General features: G+C 39.3%; 1 protein-coding gene across 1 annotated transcript; it reads left to right on the top strand.

Moving 5' to 3' along the window:
- The first annotated feature begins 336 nt into the window (after window positions 1-336).
- On the top strand, window positions 337-12,738 carry gprc5bb (G protein-coupled receptor, class C, group 5, member Bb). The gene is made up of 4 exons (XM_041785843.1): window positions 337-680; window positions 1,489-2,596; window positions 10,593-10,705; window positions 10,801-12,738. The coding sequence occupies exons 2-4, from the start codon at window positions 1,489-1,491 to the stop codon at window positions 10,843-10,845; spliced, it is 1,266 nt and encodes a 421-aa protein (XP_041641777.1). The 5' UTR covers window positions 337-680; the 3' UTR covers window positions 10,846-12,738.
- Window positions 12,739-16,978: the final 4,240 nt, after the last annotated feature.

The raw sequence follows: 16,978 nt of genomic DNA, 5'->3' as shown, positions 1-16,978 counted from the left end.
ACTGAAGAGACCTTGGTTGTTTTCTGCCTGATCTCCTGATCAAATATAAAGCAACATCTCCCAAAGTTGTGAGTGTGAGGAAGACGTGGGAACCAGTGGGCAGGATATAACACCATGATGTGCAAATGAGTGACTAATGCTGGATATGCAGTGAATTATCCTGCTTATATGCTGTTCTTCCTTCCTCCTTAGTTAGACAGGTGCCTCAGCAAATCGTAGTCCTTGTGTGGGTGACGAGGAGTGAAGGTGGGATTGCATCTCTGTTGACACCTCCGCAGATTCAGCATGAAGCAGGCAGAGAGAAACACAGACGAGCAGACTGAGTGAATAGAAAGAGGACGGAGGGGAGACAGTAAGCGAGAAGAGTGGCAGCAGATAAATTTGACTATGTGGGTGTGTGAAGTATCAAGGCATGCATCATAATTGTGGATTTTTTGCGGAGCAGCCGGTCATGTCCCTGCAGCAGGAGGACATTAATGGCGTTCTTTTTATATTTTGAAACAGAGCTTTGAACGCTGAAAGCAACAAAAGATGAAAACGGTTTGGTTTCTGCTGCCTGGAGGATTTCATCAACTGGGAGTATAAAGGAATTTTTGAAAAGTTAAAGGGTTGAAGAGTGGAAAATGTTGATGCCTTTTGATTGTCAATAATCGGGATATTGAGCCAAGACTTTATTTGAGGTAAGTTTGAGATGATTGTTGTTGGATGTTTATCATTGTGCTACTTTCTGTGTGCTGTTTGTGGATTTGTGTTCCCTCTTTGATTTGATTTGATCTTTATTTATCTGGAACATACCCAAAAGACAAGAATAGTTCACAAGAAATGCAGCATATCCTTCACAGTCATTGCAGCGTACAGCTGACATTTAGAGAAGCACAAATGAATAAAACATAAATGAAACAAATAAGTGTTTAAGAGGTATTTGACCTTAATCTTGACCATTTTGAGGTTTGAAACATGAAATTATTTTGTAAATATTCAACTGGTGTTTTGGTTCTGGTGACAATGACAGTCCTGAGAGAAACAATGTGCATGTGCGCGCCCTTGCTTGTGTGTTCTCTGTGCTTTCGGGTACTGAAACTCGACTTCTCAAAAGCCCAGTGTGCAGTGTAGCCAGCCCACGCTGTTTCCCGTTTCCAGGGAAACCATTGCCCAGTGCTAAAAGCAGATATTTTCTGTGCACTGAGTCTGTTTGTGACTAAAAGAAAGAAAAAGCCTCATTAGTCTGAGACATCTAACAGCCTGATGGGTTCTTTATACAGATATATATTTAGTATCTATATTATGAAGCTAACAGATGGTGTAGAAACTAATGTTCAGTGATGAATCACGACTTCACCTTCCTGTCTTCCAACCCCCTCCTCATTGCATCCTCCTCCACAATGTCACTCCACTTGTTTATCTCTCTGTACCTTTCTCCCTCGCTTCCTCTCCTTTAACCCTTTCCCTGCCTTCTCTTTTTCAATACATATTTCTGTCTCTTCTAAGATGGCCGTCAGCCCCATCATCCTCTGCCTTCTGCCTCTGATCGGATACGGTTGGGCCCACCCATCTCCCCCTCCTCCCCGGGGATGCAGCGTTGATGTTGACCCACCTTACAGAGTGCTGTGTGACCTGGAGTCAGTGTGGGGCGTGGTTCTGGAGGCCGTGGCCTGCTGTGGTGGCCTCAGCTCCCTCGTCCTCGCCGTGCTCCTACTGGTCAGGCTGCACTCCATCCCTGAGCCTTCCCGGCGGTCCGGCTTTGGGCCTCTCCTCCTGCTCCTAGGCACACTCCTGGGACTCTTCTCCATATCACTAGCCTTCCTCGTGGGCAAGAATCAAGCCCTCTGTGTGGTGCGCAGGGCCTTCTGGGGGCCCCTCTTCGCCCTCTGCTTCTCAAGCTTGCTGGTTCAGGGAGTGAGGCTCAGGAGGCTTGTGGCTGGACAGACGAGCCCCTCAGGCAGTTCCCTCGCAGCTCTGGGTCTGGCCCTGGCCCTGGTTCAGGGGATCATCTCTGCTGAGTGGGTCCTGCTGACTGTAGTGAGAGAGGGTCACCCAGCCTGTGAATATCCACCTTTAGACTTTGCCCTGACCTGCAGCTACACCCTTGGGCTGCTCCTCATAGCTATGGGGCTCTCTCTTGGAGTGGTGCTTTGTGGAGGAGAGTTGGGGGTTGAGGGAGCAGGTGGGGGTGAAGAAGATAGAGAAGGAGAAAATGAAAAACAGAGATGGAAGTGTAACGCTGTCTGGCTCTTCCTGTCAAGTTTGGCATCAGCACTGCTATGGGTGGCCTGGCTGGGGTTTTATCTCTATGGCAGCCAGATGCTGAGGGGGAAGGGGAAGGGGGATAGGTTGGGCGGAGGAAAGAGGGAAGAAAAGGTGCTGGATGAGCCTGCGTTAGCAGTGGCCTTGGTCATCCAGGGCTGGATCCTGCTGCTGTTCCACGCCATCCCAGAAACGTACCTTTGTCTTCGGAAACCTCCACTGTCCAACACACAAAGTTTCTTCGATACCAGTCACCCGACCTCACCTCCACCTTTTGAAGATGAGCACCCTGCACACTCGCACCGACCCTTTCAAGAAAACCAGGCCTTTTCTATCGAGGAGCACGGAGAAAGTAAGCTTACATAATGTGTTTCTGTGTCTGTTTGTGTTTGTTATGTAACAGAAATAAAGGGTCAGTTTCTAGGGAAATAATTGTCTCTACCTAGGTTGAATGTTGCCTTTGAGGTCATATTTTAAAGGCTGGGTTTAAAGATACATCACTTTAAAGTGTTTGCCAAATGCAGTTGCTTAGCAACTGACTCTATGAATTTATTTTGCCTCAAATATTTTTCAAAAGTGGTGAATGAATTTTGTGTTTCCCAGATTCAAAGTCACATCTGGGAATGTAAAGGGATAGAAAACACAAGACAATCGCTGACTTCCTGACCTTATCTATCTTTGGGATCTTAAATGTGGTTGTTGGCTGTTTGCCTGTCAGTATTTTTGAAAAAGCATGAAAACAGATTATTGTCAATCCGAGCTGAATTATATTGTTTAACAGCTGTGACGGTGATGTGCACATGCTTAATAACACTTCACAGGACATGCAATGTTAGTCACATGACCTGAACCACAACATGCTGCTAATTCTGTGTCATATGATTAGAGCTGAAAAAATAAGTTTTCTCTTTTGATGACTAATCTATACAACCTCTATTCCAAAAAAGTTGGGCAGCTGTGTAAAATGCAAATAAAAACAGAATGCAACGACCTGAAAATCTCATAAACCCATATTTTATTCACAAATGAATAAAAACATAAAACATGTTGATATTGAGACTTTATACCATTTCATGAAAAAAATATTAGCTCATTTTAAAGTTGATGGCAGCAACTCATCTCAAAAAAGTTGGGACAGGGCCATGTTTACCATTATGTAGCATGTGCAAGCCCTCCCTGAAGAGGCATTGTCTAGATGGGAGCATATGCTACTCTAAAACCTCTATGCTTTTCAGCATTGATAGTGCCTTTCCAAATGTCTAAGCTGCCCATGCTGTAGGCACTAATGCTACCCCATGCCATCAGAGATACAGTCTTTTGATCTGTGAGCAGATACCAAGCTGGATGTTCCTCTCTTTAAGTCACAGACATGGAGTCCATGGTTTCCAAAAAGAATCTCAACTTTTGTTTCATCTGACCACAGAGCAGTTTCACATTTTGCCTCAGTTCTTTAAAAGAAGCTTTGGCCCAGAGGAGACAGTGGCTCTTCTGGATCGAGTACACTTATGGCTTCTTCTTCCCATGACACAGCTTTAACTTCATTTGGGGACGTGAACATTTTAGATCCAGTTTCACGCAGATTTCTTTGACCCATATTTACTTCTGAGAGACTCTGCCTCTCTAAAATTCTCCTTTTATACCAAGTCATGTTACTGACCTGTTGCCAGTTAACCTAAGTAGTTGCAAAATTCTCCTTCAGCTGTTTGTCATTACTTACTTTTCCAGCCTTTTGTTGCTGCTGCCATCAAATTCAAAACGAGCTAATATTTTTCATGAAATGGTAAAACGTTTATGTTGCCTGTTGTTTATGTTTTATTGTGAATAAGATATGGGTTTATGAGATTTGCAAATCATTGCATTCTGGTATTTTACACAGCGCCCTAACTTTTTGGGAATTAGGGTTGTACATTTAAGTCTGTCTGATATCACCACCAGCAGTCAGAGACCAGAGCACTGTGGATATACAGTCTATCTCCCATATGTGCACTCAGGCTATAGTTGAGGGTGCTATGGTCATAGTTACATTAGCACAGTGGTACTCAACCTTATTTTATCAAAGAGCCACATTGTCTAAAAAATACTTCAGTGAGAGCCACAATACAACCCGGGAATGTAAGGTAGACAATAGATCAGTTAATCTGTAGTTGAAAATGTACTAAACTGTGATTTTGGGGATAATTATGAGGTTAATGGGATATAAATGTCTGTACAGTACCATAAGAAACAATCTGTCAATGATAATGAGCGTATATTTATTTGATTTCTTACTGACATCAGGCTAAAACCTTGTATCTCAATTTTTTATGATTTCCATTTGTTTTTATAAATCAGTGCTATTGGTCACCCTTTACATCTGCCAGTGGTTTGAACTAATTTTAAAGCAATAGCCTAACGTATGTCAAAAGATCAATTTTTTTCGTTCCCTGAAAAGTGGCCATTTTGGAGAAACCAGTTTTAGGCCCAACACCAGCATTATGTGAGTTCCAGCTGGCCTAAAGATTTCTGAAGACATTAGAATGCGCGGAGTTTGAGCTATGAGATGCTTTTCAAAGAAAATGATGAATTATGTTTGGCTATTTGGGTATTTATATCTCAAACTGGGGCATTTACTGGAGTTCCGTGGCTTTATGAACATAGAAGAGAAACTTTTTCATTTTTTTCCCCACTTATTTTTCATTCTTTAGTTAAAGGGGGAGGGGCCTCATATTGGTCTTTGGATTTTTTTTTTCCAAGTAAGCCTTGAAAGAGCCGCAAGTGGTCACTTAAGAGCCACATGCGGCTCTGGAGCTGCGGGTTGAGTATCACGGCATTAGCATGGCGCTTGAGATGGATGCCTGCTTGCACAAGGCTGGTCCTCCGTAAATGGATTCCTGTTATGCTACACCTCCCCGCACTTATTAATATATGCTTTGTTAACTGCTCAAGCCTGCCACACACTAAAGAATTTAAAAAATGTAACCAGTTTTTCAATGTGAGAGACGCCGCACATGGTGAACTATAATGACAGTTTTAACTGTTCTGTTCATATGTGTGTGGTGTGTAACGAGATGATAAACACAGCACACCACAAACTAACAAGTTATGATCACTGATCTCCAAAAACTCTAAATCTTGCGTTGTCAAATGCAACTTTAGAGTAAACAAGCTAATGTGACTAGCTGTTAGCTACCTGCTACATCTCTTGTAGTAGCAAATTTGGTCCAGCTTCCCCCTTTGTCAGTTATGGTTTGTTTTTACAGTACAAGTTGTTAAACACTTGTTTAGTTGCCAAAAATCAACAAGTTGCTCCTCCATTTCTGACATTCATCTAAACTTTAAGTTTTATGTTTAGTATCGTTGCCATGGCTTTTTTTTTGTGCTTCCCTTTTCAGTTAGCTTGCTTCCTGATTGGCTGTTTCACCGTCCCACATTGCAGTCTTGCCTGGCTGTTCTCAATGTTCACCCGACACAATAGGATATCTGATAATAGATACTGAACATGTTTAATGTAAATCACCTTGAGTCAGAGCGCTTCTGATCATCTTTCAAGCAGGTTGGAGAGGGAAATAGTTATTCTGAACAAACCCCACACCACAGGGCAATTTAGCAAGACAATCTTTAGAACCACACAATAATCTGGCCTTTGCCGACTTTGTTTGAGGGTGGTATGAGGCAGATAATTGACAAAATTATCTTGTAGTGTGTGTTCAGCTTCAGACTTGCCTATTGCCTACTTTACAGCTGCAGCTGTGCACTGCAGCATGTGAGAATCACAGCAGCTCAACGTTAAGAGATTTCATTTCATTTGAAGTGGTTGATTTCATTTAGCTTATACAATAGCATTTTTTTAAGTTTAGACTTTCTTTTATTTAAAAAAATGCAAAAAAGGATTAGATATGTTACACCTGTATCTCTTCTGTGCTCAAATACACACCAGTGGTGAGAGTAAAAGTAGCCTATACCAATAACACAGCGTGGGACTCCGTCATTAGGAGCAGGCTTACAGTAGCAGGGCAGTTTACATAGAACCATACAACCTAGAGTGTCATGTAGTTTTCCCATCTGAACATTGTGACTCACTTTTAGCAACTGTAATCAAACCAAAATCCAATTAAACCATATGAGAGCCTGATTATCCATCAGGCTTAGAGGGGAATGCGTGAGTCATCTCTCCTTGATTGCTCATCATATCTATCTGAAACACAGCACAGACTGAGAGATATAGCTGGATAAGTACAAATAAACACAGAATGGAGGCAGTAGAAGAAATAGTCATTACAGCATGTTGCTCTCCTTCAGGAGATCTGTGATATGGTTGGAAAATGTTCGGCTGCATGACAAGATGAAGTCTAGCTGCAGACATGTTGACATCAGGCTAATTTTAACAAAGCAGAGTAATACAGACAGGAAAGATGAGTAACTCTGACTGAACCCCCTGAGGTTTTACTATTTGTTTGTAAGAATTGCTTCTGTTACCTGTAAGGACCATGACCTGTCTTTTAGTTTCTACGGTAGGACTTGTGAGTCATGTTATAATAGACTGTGATGGTGGAGTTTAGGCAGAAATCATTAAAAAAGGCCCAGGTTGACAAAGAATGTCATCTTTCTCCAAGAGGCATGTTTTATTAGAATCCAATAGAACAGAATAGAGGAGAAAAAACTTCATAGGCTGTGTTCACAATCACACTATATTTGATAAACAGTGCACAATATAATGGAAACACCATTTTGTAGTGCTGTTTGAATTTCTAATGAGTATAATTATATCATTGTATCCCATAATACTTTGTGAAAAATTGTTTACACCAGATGGTCACTATCACAGCTATATAAATACATCATGCATTGCTTTGTTTCAACTGGCCACAAGTAAACTTTAACTGTTCAAGACAAGAGAAGCAGTTGAAGACAATTTTACTGAAAATATATAATCTGTTTTATGAAGTGCAACAAATTTACAATAGAATAGCTTTTCTGTCTGTGGCAACAAAGAAATATGAGACTGTGGTACATCTGCATAAATAATTGAAATAGAACGTGAAAATATGAATCGATACTTTGCTGAAACTTGTCGAACTTTTAATTTATTTAATGTTCCAAAGCAACATTTTTGTGAGGTACATTCAGTACAGTATTATTTATCAGTGAAATACAGCTGTTATTATTTATGATCAGTCTCTAGGCATTGTTGCTGCACATTTTAAACATACACTGTACAAAAAGTATGACAGCAATGACATTACTGTGCCATTGAGTGCACTAAAACTTCCTCTATAGACAGCTCAGTATGGAGGGAAGAGGATGGGTGTGTGATTTTAAACACAACCCTTGTCTCCTTTTGCATGCAAAGGCAGAACTTTGACTTGTGAATATCAGCATATATCGACTGTAAAATTTGGCCATATATACTGATCTTTTTCTTTATTCATCCTCATTCTCTAAACTTTAAAGCATTTTTTAAGAAAAACAGTCTGTGTCTTTTTTCATCCTCTAACCTTAAAATGTGTTCAAAGGACTGAATTTTTAGTTATGTAAAACATATTTAAATATTGGTATCAATATCTGTATTGGCAAAAATGAATCTGTAAAAATGGGCACGCTGAATATCAGCAAAAATCCAATATTGTGCATCCCTAAAACACATGTGCACATGAGCGTGATTCATTCCTGACTGTCATCAGCATAACATGGCAGCATAACTCCACCGCACATACAGTCCCCTCCAAAAGTATTGGAACGGTTGTCCCAATTTCTTTATTTTTGCTGCGGACTAAAAACATTTGGGTTGGACATCAAAACATTATGAGACAATAGATCAACATTTCAGCTTTTATTTCCAGGTGTGTACATCTGGATCTGGTACACCACTTTGAAGATATCATTGTTTGTTTTAACCCACCCATTTTTCATGTGAGCAAAAGTACTGGAACATGTGACTGACAGGTGTGTTTTATTGCCCAGGTGTGTCCAATGACATTGATTATTCACACAATAAATAGTGTTGAATGCCTATGCTCAGTTTCACATTTGGGTTTTGCCTGTGCAGACTGTATTTATAGTTAGAGGTGTAACCATTATAAAACTCAGAGAGCTGTCTATGGGGGAAAAACAAGCAATTGTGAAGGTGAGAGAAGATGGAAAATTAATCAGAGCCATTATACAAACATTGGCCATGGCTAGTACAACCATTGGGAATGTCCTGAGGAAGAAAGAAACCACTGGTGTAGTCAGTAACAGTTGTGAATGGGTAGACCTAGGAAAACGTAGCAGTTGACTACAGAAACATTGTGAGAGCTGTAAAGAACGACCCTAAAACTACTGTTAGTGACATCAGCAACAACCTCCAGAGGGTAGGAGTGAAGGTATCACCATCTACTGAAGACTTCAGTAACTAAAGTACAGAGGCTACACCAGAAGATGCAAACCACTCATTAGCAAGAAGAACAGGAAGGCATGGCTGGAATTTGCCAAAAAGCACAGAGACCACCCTCAAACATTCTGAACAAAGTTTTATGGACTGATGAGACAAAGATAACCCTTTACTAAAGTGATGGAAAGACTAAGGTTTGTAGAAAGAAAGGATCTGCTCATGATCTCAAACAAAAAAGCTCATCTGTGAAACACAGTAGAGGTAATGTCATGGCTTGGGCTTGCATGGCTTCTTCTGGGATGTGCTCATTAATCCAAATTGATGATGTAACACATGATGGTAGCAGCAAAATGAACTCAAGAAGTCTACAGAAACATTTTGTCTACAAATTTAAAGAAAGATGTAACCAAACTGATTAGGAGCTCCTTCATCATGCAGCAAGATAACGACCCAAAACACACTGCCAATACAAACAGAAGTTCATCAGGGGCAAGAAGTGGAAGGTTTAGACTGGCCAAGTACCTGCTGAAGAGGAGACTGAAGAGAGTAACAACCCAAAACAGACAACAACTGAAAGAGGCTGCAGTGAAAGCCTGGAAAAGCATCACACAAGAAGAATGTAAAGGTTTGGTGATGTCAGTGGGTCACAGGCTTGATGCAGTTACTGCAAGGAACGGATTTCCAACTAAATATTAAGTCTTGTCTATTTTAAGTCTATCTGTTCCAATACTTTTGCTCACCTAAAAATTTGGTGTTCCATTACAAATAAAGCAATCTCCTAAGTTATTTATCTGATCCGGATGTAAATACCTGGAAATGAAAGCTAAAATGTTGAACTATTGTCTCACATTTATTTTTTGATGTCAAACAAAAATGTTTTTAGTTTACAGCAAAAATAAAGGAATTGGGCCAACTGTTCCAATACTTTTGGTGGGGATTGTATAAACAAAAAAATGCTGTGCTAGCTCAGTCTCTTTTTTTTAACTAGGGCTGTGAAAATAGAAACATTTTTAATTACAATTAATCACCATTAATGCAAATCAAAACCCCAAAAACATATCTCAATTTTAAGTTCTGCAACCTTGAATTTTTCATTTGTTAGCCAGCATAATGCTGCACACCCTGCTTATGTTCACACTTCAATATGCATTACTTTAAGGATTACCTACAAATGGGATTCAAATTGGTGTTGAAGCAATGTATGAATGGTGTGGGAGAACCAATAACAATTTAAATCAGAGGAGAAGCAAATTCCAAAACAAAAATATCGATGTTAGTGTTTTAGTTAAGACCACACTATCTGAGACCAATACATGCCCGAGACCAAGGCAAGGCAAGACCAAGACTTATAAGGGTCAAGACCAAGTCGAGACTAAGACAAGCTAAGACCAAGACAAGACCATGCAAAAAATCTCAAATCAATAGAAGAGCTTGGTTGCATTTACAAAACATAAGAGACTACAGTAATTTGTGACCTTAACATGCATAGTAGGGTTCATTATAATCCCAGTATATAATGCTTCTCCTTATTATCACATTAATGACATAGAAGAGTAGCACATCAGTGGTAGGCTCGACTGGTCTCAATGGAAAATCCTGAGTCCTGTCAGTCTGAGACAGAGACAAGACAGAGTAAAATGCTCTTGATTCCAAGACAAGGCCAAAACATTCAAAGCAAAGTCTCCAGACCAAGACCATTCTCGAATACCACAACACAAGCTGATATCATTTAAAAGTATATGTAAGACTTTAGTCATAAAGTATCAGATGTATACAAACTAAATATATCTTTCAGCAATGACTCAAGAAACATGAAGTAAAGGCCCTCTGGGTTCGTTGCTCTCAGCTTTGTGTTCACACCAATGAGAGGCATGTCCTTTAGTTTGTTTGGTTTTCACCCATAGGTTGAAACCTTTTTCAACATGTTTTATTTTTTCTCACATGAACCTTTGTATGCCCTCTATAACTAGTTTGTGCTTTACCTTTTCTCATCTGTCAGCTCTCCGATCTGGAACATATCACAGTAACCAGGGCACAGCGCGACCTGGCATCGCCTTCAGGGGTCACGTCTACCAACCCACTGAGATGGCTCTGGTCATGAATGGGGGAACTGTAAGTGTAGGAAAAAAATTATTTAATTAGAATAGTTTTCAAAAATAACCAAGCATAAGTGATGTGCTCTCTCCCTGTTTTTCTCCCTCTCATAGATGCCCACGGCTCCAATAAACTATACTGGGCGACGGTTATGGTGAAACGGGACAAGACTGAAGAATACAATGATGGTTGATTTCCTGTTGCCTTTGAAAAGGGAGGAAATATTCAAGGCGCTACATGTCACACAGAATGGGTTTATAGGAACTAACTGTGTCTGATATATATTTGTGTTTCTGCACATCTGTTTGGATAGGAACAAATCTGGATGGTATTGATAAAGTGCTGCTGAATTTCTTGATGATGTCTTTAAGGCAGGCCAGTCATTAAATCGCAAGTGACCCATATTCCTCTTTTTTTCATAAAGCGAGGGTTTACAGTGCATTAATACGATCAAATCAGATCAGAAAACAAAGTCTTAATTTTCATTTGTAAATACACTAAAGAGGAGCATTTATGGAGAGCTTAAGTTATATCATAAGACGTATTTATCAGGAGAGAGAGAGCTCAGAGTGGCAGCTGAATAAGCTGCTGTCACACCACAAGAAAGTAAAGATGATTCAAATGAGAGGTAAACATTGGATATGTGCTTTATTTAAACTACATTTTCATTGTCTTTGGTATACACTGGAGCTTGAATAAAATACTGTATTATGTTTATGTAAATTACCTTCATACGCCCACACAGCCTGCTTGGCCCCTGTAATTCATGCTGGAATGACCAAAAGGACTCAGTGTTTTTCTCCAGCTTGTTCTCAGTGCTGTCGGGCAGTTTGGCGGATTTCAATGTCATACATATAACAGAGTCTGTAGAGATCTGTTGGATTATCTGACAATGTAAAAGGCTAAAGTGGAGTATACAGCTCTAGAATTACTCATTTTTAAAGCAAGCACATTATTAAAAGCCATTTAATACTGCTAAACCTATGGAGCAGTATGTAGAGGTTGTAATTTTGCACTTTATCAGCGCTGGTTAAGTCTGGTAATTGTGATATTTGAAATGTATTTGAGATTATTTGAGAAGCATGTAAAAGCACAGTTTATAGGCAATGTTTTTAGTCTTAAATAATGTATTCTGAGTGTTTTCTAGTATTTTGATATACACATAAATATGTCAGAGATGTAGTTTTAGTGTTGAGCTCCATGTTTATCGCTGACATTGTAAACGTCAGTAGACAAAAACATTTGAAGTGCCCTAAAAGTAGAAATTTAGACATTCCATACTCGGTGAACGCTGGAAAGCTCAGGAACAACAGCTTAAAGGACCATTTTTGTCCACAATTAACAGTGAATTATCGCTGAACGTTTCTAAAATACGCTTTGAATTCAACAAGGCCATTAATCATTTTATACACTTGATCTGAGATGTTTGCGACATCACATCAGGCTCTTTATGCAGGTTCACATTTAGATTATGTATAAAAATGACTGAAAAGTCCTCTATATAGTGAATTGAACTAGAAAGTTAAACACATTTGTACTGTTCATATGCAGTGCATTCATAAAGTTCTCAGAAAGTTGTCACTTTTTGCAGCCTGATGCTTCAGTCAAAAAAATATAAATATATGTTTTCATTCTCATTGGCCTACACTCAGTGCCCCATAATGAAAAAGTGAAAACAGAATTCTATTTTATTTTTTTTGCAAATTTATTAGAAATAAAAAACCTGAAATATAACATTGACATAATTATTTGGACCCTTGAGTCATTTGAATATGACACAACAAGCTTTGCACACTTGTACTGGAGGATTTTCTGACGTTTTTCTTTGCAAATCCCCTCTAGCTCAGTCAGGTTGGATGGGGACCATCAGTGAACAGCCATTTTCAGGACGTTTGACAGGGTTCATGTCAGGGCCCTGGCTGAGCCACTCTAGTACAGTCATAGAGTTGTCCCTACTCCAGTACTGTGTTGTAGTTGTTGTATGCGCAGGGTCATGGTCATGTTGGAAGGTGAACCTTCAGCTGAGTCTGAGGTCCTGAGTAGGGCTGAACAATTTGGGAAAAAAATCTAATTGCAATTTATTTCCTCAATATTGCCATTGCGATTTGATATGCAATTATACCTTAAGTTCCTCATCTTATGCATTTTCCAACAAACACAAGCAATAAATCTTTCTATATTATAACCAACACAATATTAGATAAAACTAGGGCTGAACAATTTTTAAAAATATGTAATTGTGCTGATTTTGACTGGTTTTGCATATTGGATATGAATTGTTGTATTAAAGGGAATGTTTTATGTCATCCTCATATTTAATCAGAAAAGGTACAAAAATGAAGAAAGTATGATTTTTTTGTAGATTATTCTTAAACATGGCACTGGAATGATTGCATGATATGTAATGCATAAAACCTCTGCTGCAAAAGAAAGTTTTAAACCTGTATTTTGACACAAATATCCGGTTAAGAAATATCGCATCTCCTGTGATTTGAAAATTGCAGCAGGCTATATTACGATTTAATCTAATTTTTTGATTAATTGCCCAGCCCTAGTCCTGAGTGCTGCAGAACAGGTTTTCAATCAGTATATCTCTGTACTTTAATCCATTTCTCAACCCTGAGCAGTCTCCCAGTCTCTGCTGCTAAAATCACCCCCACAGTATGATGCTGCCACCACCATGGTTCACAGTTTGGCCGGTATTGGGTAACCTTGCAAAGCAGATGGATTTGCCAGACTCCATCTCTGTCATCAGGTGAATCCACCTTAAAAAGCTTCAATCCACTATGTTTGTGCTGAACCAAACACTGTTCAGACCAATTAGCATAATTTAAGTTGAATAAGGCAGTAGCTGTGGGCGGGGCTTAGTTGTACTCAAAGCCGTTTGCAATGGCTGCCTCTACTGCTGTGATTAGGTTGGATGCAGCTCTAGTATAGCATCAGTTTTACCAGAACTTCTCCACGTTTCTGTTTGAAATAAACTATAAAAGCTTTTCATGATAGGAAAGATGTTCTCGCTCTTCTGCCTACCTGCTTTGGCATGAGTTTTTGTCAGTTACAGGGGGAAAGGGTTGGTTGTTGTGTGAGTGGGAATATACAATGCCTGCTAGAGGAGTGATTAGCTTGGACATAGCCACAGTGGCAGTTTTTTCAGAAGTGGACAACATTTCTTTATTGAAACAACGGCTGAGAGCCACTCTTTAAGCTTTTCATGATGGAAAATAGGTTTTTTGCTCATCTCCCAGTCTGCTTCAGCATGGGAAAGTGGCTGTTTGATAGGAACTGGACCACATTTATTTTTAAAAGAAGAGCATAGAGCCACAGTGAAAACTTATCTTAGCAGAGAAAATGTTAATGCATGTCTCCCAACCGGCTTTTGCATCAGTTTTATTTACAGAGGAGCTCCGCCATCAACAATCTTCAGCAACCAGGAGAAGTGCATGCGTATAACATAATTTTGTCTTGTCGCTCTGATTGGCCCGTCATGAATGTGACAGACAGAACGTTCCTCCAATCACTTTCGGGTGTCAGGTTAGGTATTGGGCAGGTGGCTTCCTCCAAACAAAACGTTTAGAATTGAGGTCAAACAGTTGAATTAAGTTTCATCAGATCAGAGAATCTTATTTCTCACAGTGTGAGTACTTCAGGTACTTTTTTGCAAGTGGGCTTTAATATGTTAATCACTGAAGAATGGCTTCTGTCTAGCCACTCTTCAGGATCTCTGGAGCACAGTCAGAGTGACCATTGGGTTCTTGGTCATATCTCTTACTAAGGCATTCCCCAGATTGTTCAGTTTGGCCTAGTGGCAGGCTCTTGGAAGAGTCCATTTGAGAATTATGGAGGCCACTGTGCCGTGGGGAACCTTTAGCAAAGCAGTTTTTGATATCCTTCCCCAGATCTATGCCTGTCAACAATCCTTTCTATAAGCTCTGCAAGCAGTTACAGTCCTTTTTCTTTTTAATAAATTCACAAAAATATCTAAAATTCTTTAAAATATGAGGTACTGAGTGTAGACCAAAGTGGGAAAAAATGAATTTGGACAGGGGTCTGAATACTTTCAGAATGCACTGTAAGTGACACTGCAAAAAGTCTGATTGACTAGTATAGTCAGCTGCTGTTTAAAGTGTACTAGCAACTGACATCTGAGGCAAAAAGACAAATAATAATCCCAGAGTTTTAATAATGCTCCCCATGTTGTGGTTTTAGCCATTTCTTCTTGCTTTTATGGGTTGTAACAACTTTGCTTCCGTGTGTGTGCTCTGATATTGTACAATGTAAATATCATTTTATATATTAACCCTATATGACTAATGTTTAAACATTTTCATTAACCAAATGTGAAAAAGCAATGGTATATTCCTTTGAGATGCTTCTATGATGATAGCACTGTCACTGTTTAATGGCAGCGTAACATGAATGTCTGTACTGTGATCTGCTCAAAGTGGCTAATACATGGTGCACATTTTCTGATACTTCTTGTCCTGTCATTTAACAGATTTTTATGCAGCCTTGTTAGATACATTTCACTAGTTATCCTTAACAGCTTTATATTAGTGCAGAATTAATTAGCAATTATAAACGGCATTAAAACACTGCACATACAAAAGAGTGTACACTGTTCCTATGTCTGCACAGGTCTGCACAATGTCTTCCCACTGTGCTGGGTTGAATCGTCATGAGTTGTTCTACTGAGCGCTATATCCATCCAAAATAGTTACAAGCTGCTGTTTCTAAAATCCCTCAGTGCATGTAGGAGTGTTTTAAAAGTAACCTGTGCAGTCAAGACACCTTCAAGTTTGGGCTCTTTGGGGCTGGAGGTTTGGACTGAAGCTCCTAAAAGATGTTGTTAAAAGCTGTGGGGATCTGACACTTGGCCTTCAATCTGGAATACAAAGAAAACAGACACGCAGAGCATCTATCTACTACAAACTCAGACTACAGGAGGAAGGCTGTGTGAAGAGATGATGTAAATGAACACTAACAAAAATAGACCATAGTCGGATGTTGTAAGTGCAGAAGTAGCAGGTGGAGGCTGAAGTCGAGGGAGGATACAACTTCAGCAGGTGCATGGCTTTAAATATACGTAGGCTAAAGTAATAGCCAGACGTTGCAGGCAGATATTGGCATATGTTTTCCTAGGTGGGAGGTGGATATTTTTGGCAGGAGACCAATATTGTAAAATATTACATCTTAATTTCACGCTTTTAAATGACACACTCCCAATTAATCAATTATCAACAAAAATCTATTTCATAAGGCAGGTGCATAGGAGAGGAATTTATGCATCAAAGGTTGTAGGAAAACTCCAATACACAGTCTAGATTAGACATAAACACTGGCAACATTTCTATACTGACACATTGCCAGGGATTTTGACATTGTGCAGGAATTTTCTTGCAATTTTTGGTTATCAAAAACAAGGTAATACCTAATATTGATTGTGGCTTCTGTTTTTATTGGTATGGTACTGAAACAGGTATCAGTATTGTTTGATTATATTCTTCAAGTCAACTGAGGTTCAAAATTCTGGTGTTGTGGCATCACAACCCTACTAGGGACTAATAATAGAAGTTTTCAGGAGAGAGCTTAAAGTCAAAGTATGAAACCAACTTTGTTCAAAGTGAAGTGTATATTCCAATCTTGTTTAGTGTTGCTTTAGCTTAGTGTTTAAAGAAAGTTTACTTTAGACTGGAATTGCAGATGTCCATAGACAACCATCTCTCTGTTTGTATGAAGATGATCTGTATGCAGAGAAAGGCTAAATGATAACTAAGAAATAAAAAAACAAAAAGGTACCAACAGCATGCATCCGATGTTCGTGAAGTCCTAATTCAATTTGCTTATGAGTTAAAAGCACTAAACCTTAATCAGATAGAGGTTTTAGATTGGACTTTGTTATCTGAGATTTGAAGTATTGCTGATAAACAACAAGAACAAAGACACAGGGGTCAACCTACTATTGATCACACTTGTCTGCCATTTCAAGAGCGCTCACCTCAGCATCTCTGATGACCCCTCATATAGGCTCAAAGGAAGCACTCAACTAACTATGTAGCCCATCATGATATTGGTTTTATGAAAGATTTTCAGAGAGTGTTAAATTATTTTTCAGATTTTTGTACAGGCATAGGCTATTGATTAAAGTCAACATATGAAGGAATATGTTTCATATTTCAAAACCCTGAAGATAAAAGTTCATAGGATCCATTATATTTACAGTGCTTAACAAATTTATTAGACCACCCTAACCAAAGTAAGGTTTATGCCAGAGCTGCCCTAAATTAACAGCAT

This window comes from Cheilinus undulatus, linkage group 4 (assembly GCF_018320785.1).
Source record: "Cheilinus undulatus linkage group 4, ASM1832078v1, whole genome shotgun sequence".
Classification (NCBI taxonomy): domain Eukaryota; kingdom Metazoa; phylum Chordata; class Actinopteri; order Labriformes; family Labridae; genus Cheilinus; species Cheilinus undulatus.
The sequence above is the reverse complement of the archived record's forward strand: the minus strand, read 5'-3'. Positions and strand labels throughout refer to the sequence as shown.

Excerpts from the sequence above, each read along its gene's own strand:
- gprc5bb (XM_041785843.1), top strand. The coding sequence starts at position 1,489 with ATGGCCGTCAGCCCCATCATCCTCTGCCTTCTGCCTCTGATCGGATAC. Across the intron at positions 2,597-10,592 it reads TATCGAGGAGCACGGAGAAA|CTCTCCGATCTGGAACATAT; the intron begins GTAAGCTTACAT and ends CTCATCTGTCAG. Across the intron at positions 10,706-10,800 it reads TGGTCATGAATGGGGGAACT|ATGCCCACGGCTCCAATAAA; the intron begins GTAAGTGTAGGA and ends TCCCTCTCATAG.